This window comes from Quercus lobata, chromosome 9, assembly GCF_001633185.2.
Source record: "Quercus lobata isolate SW786 chromosome 9, ValleyOak3.0 Primary Assembly, whole genome shotgun sequence".
Classification (NCBI taxonomy): domain Eukaryota; kingdom Viridiplantae; phylum Streptophyta; class Magnoliopsida; order Fagales; family Fagaceae; genus Quercus; species Quercus lobata.
In genome coordinates, this window is record NC_044912.1 from 43432433 (window position 1) to 43456326 (window position 23894).

Sequence of the window (23894 nt, forward strand, 5' to 3'; positions counted from 1 at the left end):
TTGGTAAAAACATTGTATAATTGATGTCAAAGCTTCTTTTTATGAATGTTCTTTTCTCCTAGCTCTCATTTTTAGGGAAGCAAATGCTTTAGCTAAATTTATTGCACCTCTCACATCCTTTGTCTATTGTAATAATAAGAACTCCTTACCTGATTCTATCTGGATCTAGTCTGTGTTTGTGCTTAATGAAATTGGTAATTTTCATAAAATTAAAAAAAAAAAAAAAAGTTTCAATGATTTTTCCTAGAAGACACCAAGAAGAGATGAATGGCCACTTGCATATCCTATTTTTGCCAAAAGACAAAAAGTCTTCGTGGGTCTCTCTTTTATTTAATAATATATATTAATCAATTTGATAACTTTTGGTCTTGCTTTTGATTTGGGAGATGCCTAGAAGGATAGGATAACGTGGATGAAAAATGATTTCTTTTTAATTTTTCTTTTCATAAAACAATAATTGACGGAGGAAGGATTTTAATCCATAATATTTCAATTGAAAATATCAGGATATGTTAATCAATTGAGTTACAAGACTTTTGACAAAAATAAAAAATACAAAATTTATTGACTTGAGCCATAACAATTAGAGGATGTGAATGCTCAGCCGTGTAATTAACCAATTACATGGAAAACTATTTATCATTTCAGTTAAAAAATAACTGAGTTTATCCTGTGTATATATTTATATTAAAAAAAAAGTCATTACATTTATTAATAATTTTTTATCATAGTTTTGCTAGGAAGACTCCTGGAAGAAAAGGACCACTTGCATACCTACTTTGTTTAAAGGAAAATACTTTGTTTAAAGGAAAATGAAAAGGGGTTCAATTGTTACTTGTTAGTGGGAAATAAATACTTGCTTTCAAGAACAATAAGTTTAATTAGTAAGGGAAAAAGAAAAGGTTGGATAAGGCCGCGTTGTTTCAAACTGCTTTTGAGCTTTAGAACCACTATTGAAATTCCTTAAATCTGTAAGTATTCACCCTTCAGACACATCTTATCTCTTTTATTTCTCTTTTCTCTAAAAATCCACGTTAAATTATATTCTTCTTCCATAGTTATTTTACTTTCCACACACATCCTTCAAATTGTTTCGTTAACTAATTTTTCTTTATCCTTATTGTGATTCAAGATTTACCAACATATTTCTATTAGCTTCAATGAGTACTCAAGGAGCCTCACCAGACACCGATGACATCATCATTTTCTTCTTCAAGACGGTGGATATATGACGTTTTCCTTAGTTTCAGAGGCAAAGACACATGCAATAGTTTAATAGACCATCTATATGCTGCTTTGCAACGTTTGTGTGTTTTAACCTTTAGAGACAATGAAAGACTTGAAAGAGGAAAATCTATTTTACCAGAGCTCTTTAAAGCAATAGAAGAATCAAGATTTACTATTGTTATTCTCTCAGGAAACTATGCATCTTCAACATGGTGCTTGAATGAACTTACAAAGATCATTCGATGCATGAAAGAGATGGAAATGACAATTCTACCTATATTTTATAAAGTGAACCCATCCGATGTACGAAAACAAATTAGAACTTTTGCACAAGCCTTTGCTAAGCATGAAGAACGTTTGAATTCAAACACAAAAAAGGTGCAAACTTGGCGAGACGCTTTGAGTGAAGTGGCCAATCTCTCTGGTTGGCATTTACAAGATAGGTAATGTAATTTGACAATTTCTTTTAATGTTTCAAATAGCTCTCTCTCTCTCTCTCTCTCTCTCTCTCTCTCTCTCTCTCTCTATATATATATATATATATATATATATATCATGAATCACATCATCAACAAAACGATGTTTTGACTATAATATTTGTTATGTTAAATCCGCCCACATTATATATGATAGGTAATTTATATTACTATAAACAGAGTGAGATTTGATGGTTTCATCCTTGGATTTATCAAGAATTATCTCATTAAAGTTTTAAATAAAATGATAGAATTTAAAGTACAGAATATGATAAGGTTAAAATTGTTAAAAGATTCAGAATAAATCTCAATTTTTGGAAAGTGGGAGAAAAAAAAAAAAGGAATGATAAAGAGTTTTTTTTTTTTTTTAATTTAAATTTAGAATAATACCATACATAATTACTAAACAATATGATTTTAGAACCCAATAGCATGAACAACGGATTAACATGTTGACCGTAATCAAATTTCATATAAGTCCACAGTTAAAAATTTGATCTATCGTACAACCACTACAAGTATCACCAAAATCTAAAAACAATGAAAACGGTAAAGAGTACACAGATTTGGTTAAAAATATATATATATATATATATATATATTTATATATAAAAACCAGCCAATTCAAAAAGCTAACTTGTTTCAAATTATCAGAACTTTGATGCTCTAAAGTCTAAAGAACTTTTTGGATGGAAAAACTAATGAACACGCTAGTATGGTTAACAACTTTTGTGGTTTTACAATAAATCAAATTAGGCTCAAAATTGTAAAAGCATAGGGAGGGATTTTCTAATTAGGCTCAAGCTCAATGAAAGAAGGCTCTCTTTAAATAGTTTGCCCAGTATCAAGTCAAGGAGTAACATTGAAAATTTTAAGTTGTTAGACTAGAAAAGAAAGTTACCTTCTTACTGAAATCACAATTGAGAAAACTTATTTAAGTTTGGGTCAATAGAATGTCAAGTGAGAGTTCGTAAACTTTTTGTATGAAGTTTGTTGGAATGAGTCTTCTCAAACTTGATTTCTTCAATGTTACTCCTTGACTTGATATTAAGAAAACTATTCAAATACAACCCTCTCTAACACTTAATAAACTTAACATAGGAATTAGCCAAAACAAATATAAAACCGAACAATTACAAATAAAGTAGCAATAGAATTAAAGACCGTTATTATAATTAGGCAAAATAAAATTCTATTAAAAAAACAGCTTTAAAATTACAAACATAGTGGTGAGGACCTTAATTTAGCCAAATAAAATTTCTTTAAAAAAAAAAAAAATAGCCATTGAGATTTTTTTTTTTTTTTTTTTTTTTTTTTTTTTTTTTTTTTTTTTTTTGTGTGTTATACACGCTGTATATGTATCCTGTGGTTCACTACATAAGAGCTTAAATTACTTTAAAAGTTAAAAGAATTTCAAGTTACCTTTTTTTTTTTTTTTTTTTGATAAACAATTTTCAAGTTACTTTAATCATCTATCATAGTTTTTAAGTTCTGTAGTATACCTAGTCTTGAATAATCAATTATCACAATGTAGCTTAAATTACTTTTCATTTTATTTCTATTACCTATTTTATTATTCAATTTAATGATGAAAGTGAAATATTTATGGGAGAGGAGATTTGAGTTTTAATTTGAACTGTAAACATCTCTATTAAAAATATCAAGATGTGCTAATTGAACTACAAAGTTCTTTAACATATAAGTGAAATATTAAATAGAGATGTATCAAAAATATTAAAAATATCAAGATGTATTCTTTAACAATCTACGTCCACAACAACAATTTCACAATAAATTCTAGGTAACAAGTTGTAATTGGTTGCCTTATTTTAGTGATGGGTGCAAATTAGAACTAGTAATAATTTCTCACTTAAAATTTGTTGTAAAAATATTATGAACATAACATTACTTACAAAAAAATCTCAGTAACATTAATTATGAGAAAAAAAATAACTGCACTCCCAACTGTCATAAAGATAAAGTAATACAAGTTATCATTTCAGCCAAAGGTATTCTTACAATGCCAAAGGCCTTGTAGCTGAATTGACACCTTCCTATGCACAAAGTGTTTGGGGGTCTAGAGGGGAAAATGGTTCGAGTTCTGGGTCAGTAGCATGTTATAATTATCTCTCAAAAAAAGAAAAGAAAAAAAGAAGGTATTCTTACAATAACACAATATACAAATTAGATAAAATTTGTCAGTTGACTCTCAAATTCACCAAAAATTAAATGTTCAAAATCTTTGCAGTGCTGCTTATATATAAAACTTTAATACCTATTCTTTGGTGAAAGAAAAACATAAAATTATTCTTGTTGACAAATAATAAACTTTTATTCTATCCCAATAAAATTCAAATAAGTAATCATGTTAAACTAGGAACCTTTAAACTATTCATGGGTTGGAATTTTCTTCATTTTATAAGACATTTCTTATTTCCATATGGACAATATTTAACTCAATTAAATGCAACAGAACACCAAGTGACCTTCGTTTTTATTTATTTATTTTTATATAGTTTTAACATATGACGTCTGCAACTAATGATTTTTTTTTTAATATTATCAAATCAAGACATCAATTGGTTTTTGGAGTATCTTCTAAAAAAAAAAAAAGGTTTTTGGGGTAGATGGAGATCGAGCTCTAAATCTCTTTTTCTACGATAAAAGATTTTACTAATTAAGCAAAGTAGAACTGCAAGTAACTTTTGTTTTAAGATAACATATTGTGCTATAAAAGCAAATCTTGCATTCAAAATATCGATATTTTTTTGTTAATAGAAGGGGAAAAAATCACGGTGTTGCTACTTGCTTATACTATCCTGGTTGAAAACTTATCAGATTCAAAACCCAAATGAACATGGAAACATAGGTAGCATGAAATTAGATTAATTTTATTTTAATCCAGCTAATATTCATATTTTAATATATGTCTCAAATTAAACCTAGGTTTCTTAAGGAATGAAACTAAACTAAATGATACATTCAGATTTTATATTATTGGTTGTATATACATTTATTTGTTGGGATTTTAATCAACTAAAATGCTATATATCTACAAAATTTTCTACTTTGGATCCCTTCATGGAAGGTTCAAACTCACTGCTTGTTATTCTCTCCTCATTGTAGGTCTGAGGCAGAAGTTATTGAAGACATTGTAAAAGTGATATTAAATAAACTATGTCATACAATTTTCATAGATACCAAGGATCTAGTAGGAATAACTTCCAAAGTTGATAAATTAAATCAAATGGTGTTCGCCTTATAGGAATTTGGGGGATGGGAGGAATGGGTAAAACAACTCTAGCAAGAGTTGTTTACAAAATGATTTCCAATCAATTTGAAGCATGTAGTTTTATTTCTAATGTCAGGGAAGTTTATGAAAAATATGGCATAGTTAAGTTACAACAAACACTTTTGAATGATCTTTTGATTCTTAGAGACATAAAAGTAAAAGATGCTGATGATGGAGTTTCCATGATCAAGAATAGGTTATGTAACAAAAATATTCTTCTTGTTCTTGATGATATAAATGAATTAGACCAATTGAATAAATTAGTTGCGAAGCATGATTGGTTAGGCCCAGGTAGTAGAGTTATCATAACAACAAGAGATGTGCATTTGCTAATGTCATATAAAGTACATGATATATATGAGGTTGAAGGATTGAGTAATGAGGAAGCTCTTCATCTTTTTAATTCGAAAGCTTTTCATGAAGAGCATCCACTTGAAGATTATCTAGAGTTGTGCCAAGCCTTTGTAAATTATGCTAATGGTCTTCCTTTAGCCATTGAGGTTTTGGGTTCCTTTTTGTACAATAGAAGAACGTTTGAATGGAAAAGTGAATTAGATAGGCTTAAAGAATTTCCTAAAAGAAAAATTCTCAACGTACTTCAATTAAGTTTTGACGAACTACAAGAAATTGAGAAGGAAATTTTCCTGCATATTGCATTTTTCTCGAATTATATAAATCAAGAAACTATTATAGCAATATTAGATCATCTTGAGCTTTACCCTAAAATTGGATTAAGGGTTCTTATTGATAAATCTCTCATCAAATTGCAAGATGATCAATTGTGAATGCATGATTTACTCCAAGAAATGGGTTGAGGTATAGTTCGTAAAGAGTGCCCCAAAGACCCTGGAAAGCGTAGTAGATTATGGTTGTATAAAGATATTGACAATGTGTTAACAAAAAATACGGTAAGAGTTTATTGAATGAACCCAAAAATATACCTTATTAATTATATTATTCAACATAGTTTAACATAAAGTAATTTCGGTAATTATGCATTTTGCAATTCACTAATCCCTTTTATTTATGATTATTAGGGAACTGAAACAATTCAAGGCATAGTCTTAAAGTTGCCCAAACCAAAAGCGGCACATTGAGATCCTAAATCCTTTTCAAAGATGCATCGTCTGAAGTTCCTCATAAGTGGAAATATTCGCCTCAGCCATGATCCCAAACATCTTCCTAATGACTTAAGATTTCTTGATTGGAGTGGGTACACTTCAAAATCTTTGCCGAAAAGTTTCCAACCAAATGAGTTGATTGAACTTCACATGTGTTTTAGCAACATTGAACGACTTTGGACTGGAACAAAGGTAATAATACCCTTCTACAACTTTTCTTTCAATAGTTTCATTAAATTATAAGGTTTTTGAAGCTAATTTTTTTTTTTTTTTTTTTTTTGGCTTTTTACAGTCTTGGGGGATGTTGAAAAAGCTTACTGTTCTTAATCTAAAAGGTTGTAAAAATCTCAAAAGTCTTCCAAGAAAATTTGAGATAGAGTATTTAAAGATCCTTATTCTTTCCAATTGCTCAAAAATTAAAACAATTCTAGAATTTGGGGAGAATATGGAACATGTAACAAAGCTTTACTTGGATGGAACTGCTATTATGAAACTACCCACATCAATTGGGAATTTGAGCGGCCTTGCTTTGTTGAATGTAAGGGATTGTAAAAATCTTATCTCTTCCTAGCACATTTTTTAATATGACATGGCTTAAAAATCTCAACCTTTGCAGATGCTCAAAACTACTAAAAAACTTGGGGAGCACTAAAAGTGTTGACTTGAGCGGACAGGTAGCTTCTTCTAATGCTATTTTTGAAACTTTTAAAAAAAATAGCTTTTTGTAGATTTCAACTTCTCCCTTTTTATCCAAGTTCCAAATTGTAAGGTTGAATTTAATCAACTATCTTGTTGGCTTTATTCCGTGTCAAATGCTTGTATTTCAGCATTTAGTAACCCTGTATTTAGGTGGGATTGTTGTAAGGGTAGTGAGTGAGATAGAGTGTTGAAATGCTCAAGAGTGTACAAGAAAATAAAGACTCGCAGGTGACTCGCGGCTTCAAGCCGCTAGAAGCAGCACACGTGCCAAGCATGCCAGAAGTTGAAGCGTCATGCTAGCTGGAGCACTACAAGACAAAATAGGACAACTGGCCATTCTGTTATCTCGTGGCTGGATCTCGCGACTCAGTCAAGCCGCGAGGCCAAGCCGCGAGCCAGCCCTGTTTTGAAAAACCTGACTCTTCACATTCCATTCTCACCCCAATATAAATACCTCTTATACCCACAAAAGAGAGCTTCTAGAGAGAATTTTGAGAGAGAAACCCTAGTGTTATACAAGATTGATTCATCCACAATCTTTACATAAGAGACTCTTCAAATTCCTCAACTCTCTTCCTCTCCATTGTTAAACCCTTGAGAGGTCTTTTTACCAAAACCTTGTCTCACCATATCCATTACTATGAGAGGGTTGTTTGGCGTCCTTGGAAGCAGTTAGGAAGGAACCAATTTACATTGGTTGATGCTATGGTCAAGTAGCGGAATCTGGGAAGCTAGAAAAAAAATAGGTTCGGCGCAACCTCGTTGGAGCAAAAAGCTTGGAGGGCATAGGTACACTGGGTAGATTAGGCTTGGAGGGTCTATTGCTGTTCACGTATCCCAACTACATTTTCTAGTGGATTACTTACCGCTTGGAGGGCGGCGGAGAGGTTTTACGCCGAGGGCTTCAGTTTCCTCTTCGATAACACATCGTGTGTTGTCCTTGTGTTTGCATCTTCCTTCCCTTTATCTTTACCTTTTATTATCTGCTGTGGGTGTGATTTTAATTTGCTTAGATTGATTACCAATTCTGTTTATAGCTTGTGTTCATTTTCCGCACACTAGTTGTTTGTCATAAAACTTGAATTGATTATTTTGTATTTGGGGGTCTAAATGTTCAAGGGTGTTTTATACACTATTTGAACTTTCACAAATCCGTGGGCCTACTATTGTCTTCTCTATTTGGTTTGCCTTCTTTGATCAAATTGAATTTAAGTAATTGCAATCTCAAGGAAATCCTCAATGATATTGGCTGCTTATTCTCCTTAAAACGGTTAGATCTAAGTGGAAATAATTTTGGTTGCCTTCTGGAAAGCATGGCTCAACTATCTAATTTGAATGACTTGATTGTGAATAATTGCACGAGTCTTCAATCCTTTCCTAAGCTTCCTTTAAACTAGGTTATATTGATGGATTTGGTTGCTTCTCATTGGAAACCGTACCAGATCTGTTGAGACCAAATTCTTCATTTGAGCCACTTCTCGCACTTTCAAATTGCAACAAACTGAGTGACCATCAAGGATTCATTGACTTGTTTATTGGAGCGATAAAAAAGTCCCCTTAGGTCTCTCTCTCTCTCTCATAATTCTAAGCATCATGCTTTGTATATTTCAGGGGTTCCCTCCTAAACATGGCGGTAAGGGATATGGTTTGCTTTTTCTTGGAAGTGAAATTCTAGAATGGTTTAGCCATCAATGTATGGCGCATGAAGCATGGTTTTAAAAACTGGACCAAACCGGCCGGTTCAACCAGAAACCGGACACCAATTCGGTCCAGTTATTCATAAAAATTGAAAATGAAAGAAAAATCAGAAATAACCGGTAACCGTAGGTTCAACCGGAAAAACTGAGAATCAGAATGGTTGAACCGGTTTTGCAACGGTTTTGTAAAAAGGGTGAAACAGATCTGAAACCAAACATTTTGCAGCAAAGATCTATTTCTTTTTTTCCTTAGATCTGTGTCTACCTGTGATGACTAAAGGCTTTGGTGAACATGGCATCAAAGCTAGCCTCTTGAGCAGTCAAAATTCCTAACCTTGCCTGAAAACACACATCTTCACAAAGAGAGAGGCAAAGAAGAGATGGTTGAAAATCTTGACAGATACACACACATCTTCATAGATAGAGAGAAGAGATGGTTGAAAATCTTTATTTGGATGTGAGAGAGGAGGACCACAATACACACAAAATTAAATTGATCCATTTTTCATATGAGAGCTTCTTCTTAGTTTGTAAGAGAGAGACTGGTTTGCACAGTTTGTAAAACTGTGTTGTGCCGTGCTCTGCCTTTGCTACTTGTTCAGTGTGCACACTGCACACAATAGTCAATAACACAATGAGAGCCACACATTTTTTTTTTATTGTTTTTTGAGAATCAATAACAGCCACAACTTTAATTTTTCCTTAGCCTCTTAGAGCATCTCCAGCAGAATCTCCAAATTTTTGTATTATTTGGAGAATGAACAGTGACTTTTACATTTTAGCTACTCATTTTTTCAAATACACTTCCAATAGATTCTCTACCTCATTCTCTATCTCATTTAAATATTATTTCTTCATTCATTATTTATTCTTTTTTTAACAACTACACATCTTCCAACATTTTTTATTCAACACCTAATTATAATAATAAAAAAAAAGCATTTGAAGAGTGAACAGTAGCTCATCAGACTTGATGAGCTATTGTTCATGAGCCAAAAAAAATCTAGGAATTGAGAGTCCATTGGAGAGCTTTTTTTGGGTTTCACTCTTTATTATAGAGAGAATTTTGGGTTTACATAGACCATTGGAGATGCTATAAAGCTTTACTTTTACCTTTAGTACTTACTACTTATAGGGGCAGCGTGAGCGACTCACGTGGATTGCGGTTTCCCCCATGCCTTTTACATTTCATTAAGATAATTATGATATAAAAAAAAATAGAGGTTTTAATAATTAATTAAGTTAACAATTTTAAATTTTACTTCATTTTTCTTTAAAATGAATGCATAATATATAGACCATTTTGAGGGAAAAAAATAAACCCAAAAGAAGGGTGTCACTAAATGTTATGTTTTGAAAATAATTCTTGGTTATTGTTTATTTATATTTGGTTATTTTTATTTTCTACATGTAAGATGTAAAAACTCACATTATTTTTTTTTAAATATGTTATATATATATTTTTTAACATAATATTATATGTAATAATCTTATTATATATTTTATTAACTATTTTTATAATTTTAAAATTATTAATTAAATATTTATGACATCATCGGTTCGACCACCGGTTAGACCCCGGTCGGACCACAAAACCTATAACCACTCCCTTTTTCGGTTTTTTGACCGTACCGATTTTTAAAACCACGACATGAAGTGAATATAATGGAACCTTTTTCTCATTTGTGTAATGACTGGATTGGGATTGCTGTTTGCATTGTACTTTGTTCTCTTCCACGTCACCAAATTCAAAGTGACTATCTAGTTTGTTTCAGCTTGATAGCCAATGAAAAACCTATGCGTCTTACCCTAAAAGTTTCCAATAATATGGTTACTTTATCAGATCATATTTGGTTGTGGTATTTTCTTCCTCAAAACTTTGAGATATGGATAGGGAACGACACAAAATCATTGTGGGAATGTGATGCAAATGGATTCCGGGAGATTGTAATTAAAATTGATAATGAAGGTTCAAGCTTGGTGAAGAAATGCGGGTTGCGTGTTGTATACAAGAAAGACATTGAAGATTTCAATAGTTCTATGGTTCAGTGTAGCAACAACAGCATCATTCCTTATGAGTTTTGAAAGAGACCCTGAATTTATGGCCCATGGTAAATATTCTGAGTCAAGTCAGTACAAGGAATGTAAATATTTACATGTAAGTCACTGTCATTGTCTTTCTTCATAATTCAAGTTCTGTTGGTTACTGCATTATCTTTGTCTCTTCAGTGTACATTTATAAATGGATTGCCCACCATATGTTTGATTAGAGTTTTCAATGACACTCCTAGCAGTTTGACTAGAATGAAATAGCTTTTTGTTGGAAATTTTTAAATGCAGAAGAATTCATCTGCTTAAAAGCAAGTAAACATCAAAATAGGAAAGTTTATTGTTCTATCTCATGTTGTTTTCTTCCAAACAAAAAATACTGAATAATAGATAGTATTAAATAGTAATATTACAAAATGGCCTTTGCCATGTGCTACCATTATAAACATCCAAGTATATACACATGGTTCCAATTTTATTGGATTTCTCCAAAGGGATGTTCTGTAAAATTGCTTATGTTCTCTAAAAGTTGTGGCAGATGTCCTAGTTAAAGATACTTTAAGAGGGAATTTTGAATAAGTTTGGAAACTCAATAGCCAAAATGATGCTAAGAGAATTTCCTAATTCTTGTTTGTGTTGCTCACAAGCTCATAAAGCCCCATTCCAAATCTGGGTCTTATTTTGTTGAAAAAGGGAAATGGCTGTTGCATACCAGGAATTGTAGAAAACAAGCTGGTAGGACTTTTATTGATCTTAATGGCATTGCAACTAGTTATGTAGGATACAATTACCTTCTAAAATGATTATCATTTTCTGATTTTTTTTATTTTTTTGAAATTTCTTCTTGTGAGGGTAGAATTGAGAAGACATCTGAGGACTTATGTCCTTTGTGTCCAAGATACTTAAAGCTTAGACCAGATTTTTCCCCCTGGTCATGTAGAGAAATCTGGCTTGTTTGATTTGTCCATTAGAACGGATTTCATTCAGCCTTACTTGATTCAGGCATAGATGAAGAGTTGGATGAAGGGCATCAGGGGCCATTGTGATAACATAGAAGTACTTTTTGCTGTCTTTTGTCTCTAATTTACAGTCTATTTGGACTTATAGGAACAATGAATAAAGAACCTTTATCTGCCACAAATTTGGTCAAAGTATTTTAAAAGTTTGATTTCAATGTGCAGGTTAACTAACAGTTCAAAAACGAAGAAAAGCCTCAACAACAACAGGATAAGCAAGTCCACACCTTTAGAGAGTGTTCCAACTGGCAACCAACCATGTTGGTTGAGAGCTGCAAGGGTAAGAGAAGGAAAGGGGATCCAATTTCTTTTTGTAAAAATAGAGGTCCATGTCTGTGGCTGGTTGTTTCAGCTGGGTTGATAAATATTCTATTCTGACAGCAGCTTTATTGGTTTTTTTATTGAGGATTGTTGATGATTCTAGCTTTGGGATTCCTCTCTGTTAGTATTCTTAGAAGCAACAAAGAGGTGGCAGAGTTACCTAATAGAGAGGCTGTGATGAAGGACATTCAGTATTTTACAAATGTTTGGGATTGACAGGTAGACACAGACGTTTTGGCAGAGCCTTGATCTCTAGCAACCATTGTCCTTAAGTCTTTATGAGCATTAGCTTGGATAACAGATAGAGAACTCCTAATCTTTTCTTCTTGTGCTGTTTTGGTTCCTTTGTTTCAATGCACCAAAAAAAGAATGGCAAGAAAAGGTTTTTGTTGGTGTCTTAAAAAGCAATAGAAATCATGTGCTGGAAGGCAAGTAAATATCAAAACTGTAAAGCTTTCATTGCCAAAGGTATTATTAATTTATAGTTTTATCCCATATTTCCATTCAAAATTATGCATATTTGTTGTCCTCATTTTAGTAGTCCGTAACCGCAAGCTGATTGGTAAGAAAAGGCATGACAAATTGACAGGTAATTCAAAATGAATAAACTAGAATTCTAATTCTTATATTTTTCCTTATTTAAGTATAATTTGGTTTCTTTAATTTAAAGTATGAAAAAGGGGTTTTATTTGTTTAGAACTATTAAAAGGCTTTCTTGTTTCTTCTTGTCATCTAGAAATCTGGTTTGGTTAGATCTGTCCATTAGAATTGATTTCATTCAGCCTTAGTCGATTCAGGCATGGATCAAGAGCTGGCTGAAGGGTATCAGTGGCAATTTAGAAAACTTAAAGTACTTCTCAGATTAGTGTGTCTCTATTTTATGGTCTATTTGGACTTATAGTAGGAACAAGGAAACTTTGAAGGGAGATCCTTTCCCTGCCACTAATGTGGTCATGTATAGTAAAACTTTGATTTTCTATGTGCAGGGTAACTAACAGTTCAAAATAAAGAAACAGTGGAAACATAAGTCAAGACCTGTATAGTATTCTTAGAAGTAACAAGAGATGGTAGAGCTGATGAAGGACATTTAGCAGTTTACAAATGTTTGGCTTCGGACAGGTAGACATATGTCTTCTGGCATAGCCTCAATCTCTAGCAACCATTTCTCCTAACTTCATTATGAACATTAGCATGGATAGCAAACAGTGGACTCCTAATCTGTACACTTTTATTCTAGTGCTGTTTTTTGTTCCTTTTTGTCAATCTACAACAAAAAAAATGTTTGTTCATATGAATTGAGTGCTTTTGATGGAGAAAGATTCCGACCAAAAAAATGTTTATTAATTAACAATGTAAAACAGTACGTTTTTGTTAACTACAGAAAACAAATGAGTTTTTTTTCCCCAACAATGTCTTTCACATAAACTATATTATACAACGAAAATTAGTTGTCATGTTCAAATTGGTATAATTTTATTTTATTTTTAAATCAAGCTGTTTGGAGAGAGCAAGTCCCATGTAGCAACTAGCAGTTAGTTCCATGTATCTTTCAGAACTTTGCTCCCAGTTGTCATTTTAGTCTCTCAAGATTGTCTTCCTCTTTTCGTTTTCTTTTTTTTATTTTTTCCTTTTTAAAAAAAAAAATTTATTATGTAGTTGAATAATTTTCAGTCGTTGTTTGCACACTTGCACCTCTACTTTGTTTAAATAATTGAGTTGTTGACTTTACTGGAAACACTATGTTAATATGAACAATTGAATGCTTGGCTCGAACATGATCATGATTACAGGGAACAATGAAAAGATCCATGAAAATTATGTAGAAATACTAGATTATCTTGGTCTTTATCTTTCACAGAAGTTAGTGACAATAGTTTGTGGATGCATGATTTACTACGAGAAATGGGCAAGAACATAGTTTATCAAGAGTGTGCGAAAGAGTGTGGATAGCTTAGAAGATTGTTGTTATTTGATGAGGACATTAACAATATTCTTACAAAAAATATGGCAAGAAGTTATGTTGAAAACTTGGGCACATACCCTTTTATATTATTCAATAGAGAATGGTTTTAGTATTCTTAAAGTTGCTTGAACCAAAAGAGGCTTGTTAGAATCCTGAATCTTGTTCCAATATGCATCATCTTAAATTGCTCATAATTGATAATATTCACCTTTTCCATGATCCCCAAACATCTTCCAATTGGCTTAAAATTTCTTTCCAACCAAAGTAGTTTAGGTAGAGTCTTATACAACTTTATTTTTAAGTTTCATTAAATTGCAAGGTTTTGTTGAAGATAAGATTATTTTATTTTATTTTATTTTTTTAACAATCATTTGATAGCCTAAAATCCATCCAATTAAACAAGTCTCATAAAGTTATTGAAACCCCAAACTTCACCAAAATAATAGTTCTTGAGAATAGTTCTTGGAGACGGTATAAATTGACCTTAGGTGCACCCATCAATCGGAGTTCATAAAAATCTTAAATTTATTAGTTTAAAAGGCTAGAAAATATTAAAACTCTTCCAAGCAAGTTTGAAATGGAGTCTCCTAATTATTATTATTATTATTATTTTGCCTACTCAAAAGTAAAAAGGAATTCTAGAGTTGTAAGGAAAACATAAAACGTGTATTAGAGCTTTTATTGGATGACATTGCTATTACAAAATTGCCCACATCAATTGCGTATTTGACTTGCCTTGTTTCATGGAACTTAAGAGATTTTGAAAATCTCATGTCTCTTCCTAGGACTTTTTTTAGTGTCCATTTGGCTTTAACTTTTTTGTACAGCTTTTAAATTTTATCATTTATGTATAATTTTTTAAAATATCACTTTTTCGAAGTACAAAAATACTTTGACATGCTTTCAGCAACAAGTTAAATAAGTTGATGCTAAATGCACACTTATGATTGGAACAACTACAAGACTGATGCCTTCTTCAAATGCCCTTTTCAAAACTCCTAGAGTTTGTTTGATTGGTGGAGTGGAAAAATGGGAGGATAGAATATGAGGAGGGGATAGAAAAATAAGAGGATAGAAGAGATTTAGTTTTGCTTCCATTTGTGTTTGGCTGGGAGGATAAAAAAGTGGAAAGATGGAAAACTTATTTGTTTGGTTGAGAAAAAAAATGAGGGGATGTAAAATGAAGTTGGTATAAATTTATGATTATATCCCCATTAGATAAAACAAAAAAAGTAACACATTTTTTTTTTTATAAAAAAAATGGTGTAAGTGCAAGTGGATGAAGAAAAAAAAAAAAACTGGATGAAATAAAGCAATTGGGAAAAAAAAAAAAAAAAAAGGAAAATGCAATTGGACGTTAACTAAACATCAAAACCCAAGTGCAAGTGCACATGGGCATTTTTGTCAGCCCAGTTGCTTCAAGAATTGTAGAAACCAAGCTGGTAGGTCTTTTATTTATCTTACTGGTACAACCTTAAGTGAGGACCCTAGGCATGTTACCTAGTTATATAGGTTATAGTTACCTTCTAAAATGATTATAGTTTTCTGAATTTTTTTTTTTTTTTTGAGTTTTTTTTCTTGTGAAGGTTGATTTGAGAAGACAACTAAGGACTTATGTCCTTTGTGTCCAAGATACTGAAAGCTTAGACCATAGTTTTTCCACCCTGTCATGTAGGGAAATCTGGCTTGGTTTGATCTATCCATTAGAACTGATTTCATTCAGCCTTACTTGATTCAGGCATGGATGAAGAGCTTGATGAAAGGCATCAGGATTCAGGAGTCATTGAGAGAACTTAAAATACTTTTCGTTGTCTTTTGTCTCTAATTTATGGTCTATTTGGACTTATAGGAACAAGGCAATAGTGAACCGCCAAAGATGACTATGCAGTGTAGCTAAGAAGGTAAAAAATAAAAAAAATAAAAAAAAAATAAAAAAATAAAAAATAAATAAAAAAATAAAAAATAAAAAATATTAAAAGATATATTATTTTATTGTATTAGTGGTGGTGGTTATTGTTTATTGTAGTAAATATATTATTTTATTATGTTGAATTTTAAAATAAAACAATTGATGTTGAGTGTTTTGTAAAATAAGGTGGTAAAATAGATGAAGTAGATTTTTGTAGTATTAAATTGCTAAATTTTTGCCTCTACCAATGTAAACCCTCTGGCTTAAGATTTCTCAATTGGAGTGGATAACCTTCAAAATCTTTTCCATCAAGTTTCCAACCAAAGTACTTTAGGTAGCCTTATACAACTTTATTTTTTAAGCTTCATAAAACTGCAGGGCTTTGTGGTATTAAAGTGTATCTGTTGTAAACTCCTGATATTATCTCAATAAAATTTCAACATTTTCACTAAATAATTTATAATTTAAAAAAATCTAATAACAAAAATGATTGAGTAATCTTATTACACAGTACACACCTCCAACAAATGATAAAATTTGGAGAGAGAAAGAGAAGTAGTGCATCCTCCAAGTCACGTGCCATTTTGGCGCCCAAAATTACCCTTAAATCTTATAAACATCCACCCACATCCAGTGCAACCAAAAAAATCTTCAATTCCTCAAAATCAAAAACCCCAAACCCATATATATAAGTATATATATAGTCTAGTCTCTCTTTAGGGTTTCTTTCATTTACAAAACTACGCAATGAAGTACAATGAAGCGACGAATTTCCAAAACTACTCATACAGATCATCACCGATCATCGGAGCAACTCTACCACAACGTGGTGGTCTCCGTGGAATTCGGAGCTCCGATTTCCGCAATTCAAATCCAACTTCCCAATCAACCAATTCATTCATTTTTCTTCATGTAATTGATTTTTAATTTATGTTCCTTTCGGTTCAAATTTGTTCCCCCCCTAAAAAAATACTAATTATAATGACAAATGTATTACCAGTTGAGATTAATTAACAAGTTCTAATTTTCAATTAGGAAATTTTTTTGGCACGTTTAATCTTTGGAATTGGAAAATGGATTATTATATAAATAGGGTTTAGAAATTTCATAGAGAAAAATTAGGAAACTAGAGTAGAATGTTGGTTCACTAAGAATTTCTTAGTAAGAAACAAATGCAATGCTATTTCATGTTCTTGCTTCCATCTGATACTGATGCATAGCTAATATGACTCACCAAAATAAAACTTGTTGTTGTTCATACCTTAGAATGCCAATTTAAGTAAATAAATAAAAAGGGCGCGTCCTTAGGTAGATTCCTGGACTTGAAACCGTGACCTGTCGGTTTTGGTGGAAGGCATGTGCCACACACCAAGGCTTGAGTTTTATGCTTTAAAAAAAATCTAGCACCACACATTTTTGCGCCACACATTTTTGCACCACAACTTTGTCACAACTCTGATATGGCAAGTTGTGATTGGTGAAAAAAAAGTGTGAGTCCATATGAATCTAACAAAGAACAATTATGGAAAAGGGTGTGATCATAGAATTATTCTTTATGCCTTGAATACTGATGCATAGTATTATTTTCATATTAGTCATTGAAACACATTCTTTGTTACTTAACATATTTGACATGGGCTCTTTGGCATATACATCATGATTCTTTTTCTTTTTTGGATTCTATTGCTTGTATGAATTTTTATGGATGTGTTATAGTCATCCCTTGTACAATTTATTTGTTTGAATAAAATATATTACTCTTATAAATAAATAAAAAATATCGTAATGGTCGTTATTAGGCAAATGGTTGGGTCTATTTCTCTAATTTTTTTCAGTGCACTTACCATTTTGCACTATGGCATATTGCTAAACAAAAAAGTCATTTAAATTAAATTGTTGTTTCCTGCTAATTTGTTTCATTTTTCATTTCCATATAGATATGTGCTACAGGAAAAGAGTAAATCTTACAGATCTTGATGTCAATATTGTTAGAAATCAACACTAACTCTCGTCTCTAGAAATTTTTAGAGTACTCTAGAAACTTCTAGAATTTCTCACACAATCTCTCTCTCTAGAAATTTCTCTCTAATTCCCGACATTTCTCTCTTGCTCTCTTTCTGGAATTCTCTCCAAGATAGTTCTCTAGAAGCTTCCTTGCACTAGTGAATTTCAGCCACAAATTTATAAGGTGTCCAAAAGGTTGGAGAAAGGCATTAATTTAATGCCAATAAAAAGGAAGAAGCTAGAAGCTTCAAGTTGGTTTCCTAACCAACATACATCTAGTATAAATAGATGCAGCGTGTGTAAAGTGAGTCCAAATCTTTTGTCCCACTTTTCCTGCTCCACTCTATACTCCACCAATAAAAGCTTACCACGTATTCACCTAATTAATTAAATACTACCATTAATTAATAATGATATTAATAAGTCAATAATGATAGTATTTAATTAATTATGTTAACATGTGGCAAGCTTTTATTGGTGGAGTATAGAGTGGAGCAGGAAAAGTGGGACAGAAGATTTGGATTCGTGTGAAGTGAAGTGTGTCATAAAGCACCAAGTGAGAGATGTGTGAAGTTGTATGACAAGGTGAAGTGTGTGCCATAGGTATCAAGTGTGTAGAGTGAAATAGAGTCAAGAACTAGTGTGTGTAGGTGTCTAGAAGTGAGGTGTGTGCAAGTGTATTTGGTGAGTAAGTGCCTTGTTTGCAGTGCACTATTGTTAGTGAGTCAAGCATCAGGGCTTGTAAAGTGTTGTAATTCAAAGTGTCAAGTTTTAAATAAAAGCTCTCTTGTTCAGTCTTTTGTTCAACAACCTAGTAACAGAACTTCCGCTAACTCAACAAATATTCTCTTAAGTTGCAGAATAAATGCTTCTTCCACAGCTTTAGAAGGAAGACACAGTCCGAGATATAAGTTTCTATTGCTGCCCATACATTGCTTTGCTCTTCTGGAGCTGCGTATTCTTTGGGTTGTCGGTTTAACTTCTTATTTTCCTTTTCATAAAGTGAAATATTGTTTCTCTTTGTGCTAAATGTTTAAATATATGCAAGCTCTATTGTCATAATTATGTTGTATTTCTAGTGGTACCAATCATAAGTAATTGCAACTTGTGTTTGAAAATATTAATCATTCCATTTGAATGTAACATGCAGCTGACGACCCCAAAACTTCCAAATTTGCATTTTTAAGAAATTGAAGGAAAATGCAGGCTGCAAATACCAATCCCATACATTGCATAAAGAAGAAATTCAAAATTAGCGATATTCTGCAGGTAAATTTTCAGAAATGCATCTCAACAACAATTTGGGTTTATTCATATATTTTGTTCTCCTGGTCTTAAAGGCTGGTACAATTTTTTTTTTTTTTTTTTTTTTTTTTTTTTTTTTTTAAAGAAAAGTTATATGGATATGAATTAGCCATACTCAAAATATTTAAATGCAATGCACTGGTCTGGACATGATTATTTATGTGCGTTCTCTGTACTATGCAGAAAACACCAGCAGTGTCAATTTAGCTGTAAGGATTTCGGTTCCTCATTGCTTGCTGAAAACATTACACCTAGTAACTTTAGCTCACTCCTCTCACCTCTTTGTGGCACATCAATGAACTCAGGTGTGTGCTGTAAAGTTGGAATTTTTCTTTCTTTTACATGGTATGCTTTTGATTAGTCTTTTCTTGCTTATTTTGTCAGTAAAAAAGGGAAGAAAATCTTGACTACAAATTATCGCTCCTAATTCAGTAATAAAGTTACGGTAATCTTGCTTGTAGATAAATGGGATGTTTACTCTAATTTCAATATGCAATCTCATTTTCATACCATTTTGCGATTTATCATAACCTTTTAAGTTATCGTGTGAAATACCTTCTCATCTAATGTTCAGAATGTGCTGGACAGTCATTTTTAACTTCTTTAAAAGTGGCAGATATAAATGCTATTATACTGACTTATTAAACTTTTTTTTTTAAAAAAGTGATATTGTTCTTTCCTGAAACTACTTTTAGTGATGTCACCTGGCATTCTGAATTCCTAGCAAAAATTCTTCCAATGCTTTGCGAGAGGTGAACTCTGCTTCCTTCATTGTTGACCACTTGTTTCTTGGTAATTGATTCCTGGTGCTGCCCATGCACTATGACACTTGTGGGGGTCTATTTGATATCTTTAATTACAATATCCACATCAATGATCTCATCTTGTAAATTATGATGCCGAATTAGAACCACTAATGAAATTTCTCAGTTTGCGATATGTCCTGTGGAATTGGAATCCCGAACTTGATTTGATACTTGCAAATAACCCATTTTGACTGTTAGTTTTTAGTTGGGAGAGATAACTCCACCGAAATCTTGTACAACCTCAGCAGGTATATGCAGCATACATGAAAATATTGAGAAATATCAATGTGTTTAATCCTGTGGTTATGTATGCTTTGTTTGGTAGCTAAAATTATGGAAGGAAAGGGAGAAAAGAATATAGATTTTTACAAGTTATTAAGCATTTTCATAATCTATTCTCTCCCTAGCAACCCCATGGATTTTTATTGCTTGTTTAAGTTAGATTATAACAATCTTTTACTACCTACAAACCTCACAACTATAGGTTCTGGTGGAATGATTTGCTGAATAGTCTTATATGCTTGCAAGTATGCCTTTATGTTCAGGGGCCAGAACAGGCATGTAGACTTTTTTTTTTTTCCTCTCTAGAAAGAGAGAAATTACGCGAATGGGTTGTGGAGACCTCGTATCCTCATATTGAAGAACTCCGTTCAAAGGGGTTAGACACATGACCATTAATAAGTTTTCTTCATTTATTTATTATTTTTTAGCCTCATATCGTGGACTTGTAGAAACCTCTTTCTAAAAAGAGAGAAATTATGCGAATGGGTTGTGGAGACCTCGTATCCTCATGTTGAAGAGCTCTGTTCAAAGGGGTTAGACACATAACATTAATAAGTTCCCTGTTTTTTTAGCCTCGTATCATGGACTTGCAGAAATTTTCTCAGGTAAGACTTTGTTTCTTTGCTTCTCAGTCGCTTGTTCCCTAAGAGCACCAAAAACAGTGTATATGCTCCTTTTGCTTTCCATATGGATGTGACTTATTCTGTTGGTGTTGGTGATTAAGCTGAATTACATGTCTCTGGCAGGGTTTAAGATAAGTAGATATTGATACCAAATCTCAGTTTCTTGCTCCTTTGGAGTCGCATAGTCTGCTCAAAAAATTAAGTCATATGCCTGCAAGGAACTATATGGAATATGGTTCACACTTGGATGATGGTCCTTCATCTTGTTGGTTGAATAGATTGCCAAAGGTGGTTCTCTCAAATTTTTACACTCCCCCAAGCAATGCTAGTATAGCTTGTCTCAAGTATGAAATGAGGGAACCCAGATTTGAAGTAGGAGGAAGAAGTCCTATTCTATGTACTCAGTGTGATTTCACTTATGGCTTTTAATCTAAAAGATATGGATCTCTTGAATATAATCATCTCAAAGAACTGGATGACTTGATCCAAAAAAATATTTGATTGAAAGTGAATCACATCCTCTTCTTCTAGGTTGGGACTTTGACAAGAATACAGAGGAAAGAACCTTGTTTATTACTTGTCAAAATATAGAGCTGAGTGTGTATTCACCTTCATTAAGTTCCTGGGATGATTATTATCAGCACACTTTGGATGATAGGATAGGTGTAACAGACTTGAGTAAATCTTCCTTCTTGTCCACATATTCTCCAAATGTTATTTCATTTCCATGGTCCCATTTAGCCAGCTATATGATGGCCTTGATTTTGGAAGACAAGTTGAAGTCGACGAAGATATAAATACTAATTTTAACCATTTTCCTTTTAGCTCTAAGCCTCTAACACTTGCACCAGACTACCTTACTCTGGCTGAAGATTGCAGAAATGACACTAAATGCAAAGATAGCAGCATGTTCCTTTCTCCTCATAATCTCCATATAATGAGCAAGGTTTTCGGTGAGAGATATCATCATCCTGGTTTAGAAGGTTTCCTCCTTTGCTTTGGACTTGATATTGAGTCAGAATGGGATTACCCATCATTAAGTGGCTCCTCAAGGAAGCATCATTCAACTTTCAATTATGCTCTTCAATCTCCCAAAAATGAAGGAACATCTTCACGCTTTCTACTTAAAAGACAAGAATGAAAGTCGCCTAGATGCTTCAAGCCATCAGTGATATTGTTAACATCCAAGACTTGTTATCATTTTCTTCCCAAGTGCCTCTAGACAAAGACAAGTCCTGCCCTTTGCTGCTCGATTAATCAAGCCGGGATGGAACTTGAGGAAAATGTATTATGATGATAGTGAAGATGCTTCCAAGCACTTTTGACATGCTCTTCATGATTTCATTTTGCTTATCTGTGGCTCAGTGGCTGACGTTATTTTTAGTTTGACTAATTTGTTTGCTGGAATTTTCCAATGTTTTATGAATGTTAGGTATAAATAATACTTGGATGTATGGTGGTGAGTTTGATGGTGTATACAATCTATCAATAGATCATGTTAAATATTAGCATTGATACATCATGTTGAATATGCTAGTATGGATGCGGAAGCGAAAGCATAAAGTATAGAACACAATAACACACGAGGGTTACGTGGTTCAGCCTAACGGCCTACATCCATGGAGGAAACCCTAAAGGGCTACATCAATAATATATTAAAGTGTAATACAAATCCTGTGTCACAATGAATCATAACATGTGTATATATAGTAGACTAAACCCTAAACCCTAAACTAATAGACTTCTAGTACAAGTAGGAGACTTGGCTTGCACACAAAATAGAATTAGGTTTGGGCTTATGCTAATGGGCTAATATATCTTTAACCCCCCCTCTCAAACTCAAGATGGAAGTTTGATGAAATCTTGAGATTTGATAAGGTTGAGAAGATCCTTTGAATGAAGTTTGGCTCTGTGACGGTAGTTTGAGGAAGGCAATGGCCTTGCAGTGTTGATACGACTTCTAACGATGGCTTGACTATACCGGAGAGTTTTGACGGCAGCAGTAGGAAGCCAAAGAAACGCAGCAAAAAAAACACCGAGGAAGACAAAGATTGCTCTAAAATATACCGTAAGGACAGAAAACCATGGCCGCAGGAAGGTGGCTCTGATACCATGTTAAATATTAGCATTGATACACCATGTTGAATATGCTAGTATGGATGCGGAAGCGAAAGCATAAAGTATAGAACACAATAACACACGAGGGTTACGTGGTTCAGCCTAACGGCCTACATCCACGGAGGAAACCCTAAAGGGCTACATCAATAATATATTAAAGTGTAATACAAATCCTGTGTTACAATGAATCATAACATAGACTAAATCCTAAACTAATAGACTTCTAGTACAAGTAGGAGACTTGGCTTGCATACAAAATAGAATTAGGCTCGGGCTTATGCTAATGCGCTAATATATCTTTAACACGCCCTCTCAAACTCAAGATGGAAGCTTGATGAAATCTTGAGATTTGATAAGGTTGAGAAGATCCTTTGAATGAAGTTTGGCTCTGTGACGGTAGTTTGAGGAAGGCAATGGTCTTGCAGTGTTGATACGACTTCTAACGATGGCTTGACTATACCGGAGAGTTTTGACGGCAGCAGTAGGAAGCCAAAGAAACGCAGCGAAAAAAACACCGAGGAAGACAAAGATTGCTCTTAAATATACCGTAAGGACAGAAAACCATGGCCGCAGGAAGGTGGCTCTGATACCATGTTAAATATTAGCATTGATACACCATGTTGAATATGCTAGTATGGATGCGGAAGCGAAAACATAAAATATAGAACACAATAACACACGAGGGTTACGTGGTTCAGCCTAACGGCCTACATCCACAGAGGAAACCCTAAAGGGCTACATCAATAATATATTAAAGTGTAATACAAATCCTGTGTTACAATGAATCATAACATATGTATATATAGTAGACTAAACCCTAAACTAATAGACTTCTAGTACAAGTAGGAGACTTGGCTTGCATACAAAATAGAATTAGGCTTGGGCTTATGCTAATGGGCTAATATATCTTTAACACCCCCTCTCAAACTCAAGATGGAAGCTTGATGAAATCTTGAGATTTGATAAGGTTGAGAAGATCCTTTGAA

The 23894-nt window shown here is 33.0% G+C and overlaps 1 protein-coding gene and 1 long non-coding RNA gene across 3 annotated transcripts; both read left to right on the plus strand.

The window, feature by feature from the left end:
* Nucleotides 1-4988: 4988 nt before the first annotated feature.
* On the plus strand, nucleotides 4989-5780 carry LOC115961798 (TMV resistance protein N-like). The gene has a single exon (XM_031080714.1). The coding sequence runs from the start codon at nucleotides 4989-4991 to the stop codon at nucleotides 5778-5780; it is 792 nt and encodes a 263-aa protein (XP_030936574.1).
* A 4599-nt stretch (nucleotides 5781-10379) lies between these two features.
* Nucleotides 10380-13187, plus strand: LOC115962076. Of its 2 annotated transcripts, XR_004085346.1 has the most exons (3): nucleotides 10380-10670; nucleotides 11743-12366; nucleotides 12885-13187. It is a non-coding gene; the product is annotated as an uncharacterized LOC115962076 (long non-coding RNA). The 2 variants fall into 2 exon arrangements; XR_004085345.1 differs by having other exon boundaries at nucleotides 11743-13187.
* Nucleotides 13188-23894: the final 10707 nt, after the last annotated feature.

What these genes read in the sequence shown, in the direction of transcription:
- LOC115961798 (XM_031080714.1), top strand. Translation starts at nt 4,989, where the DNA reads ATGGGTAAAACAACTCTAGCAAGAGTTGTTTACAAAATGATTTCCAAT.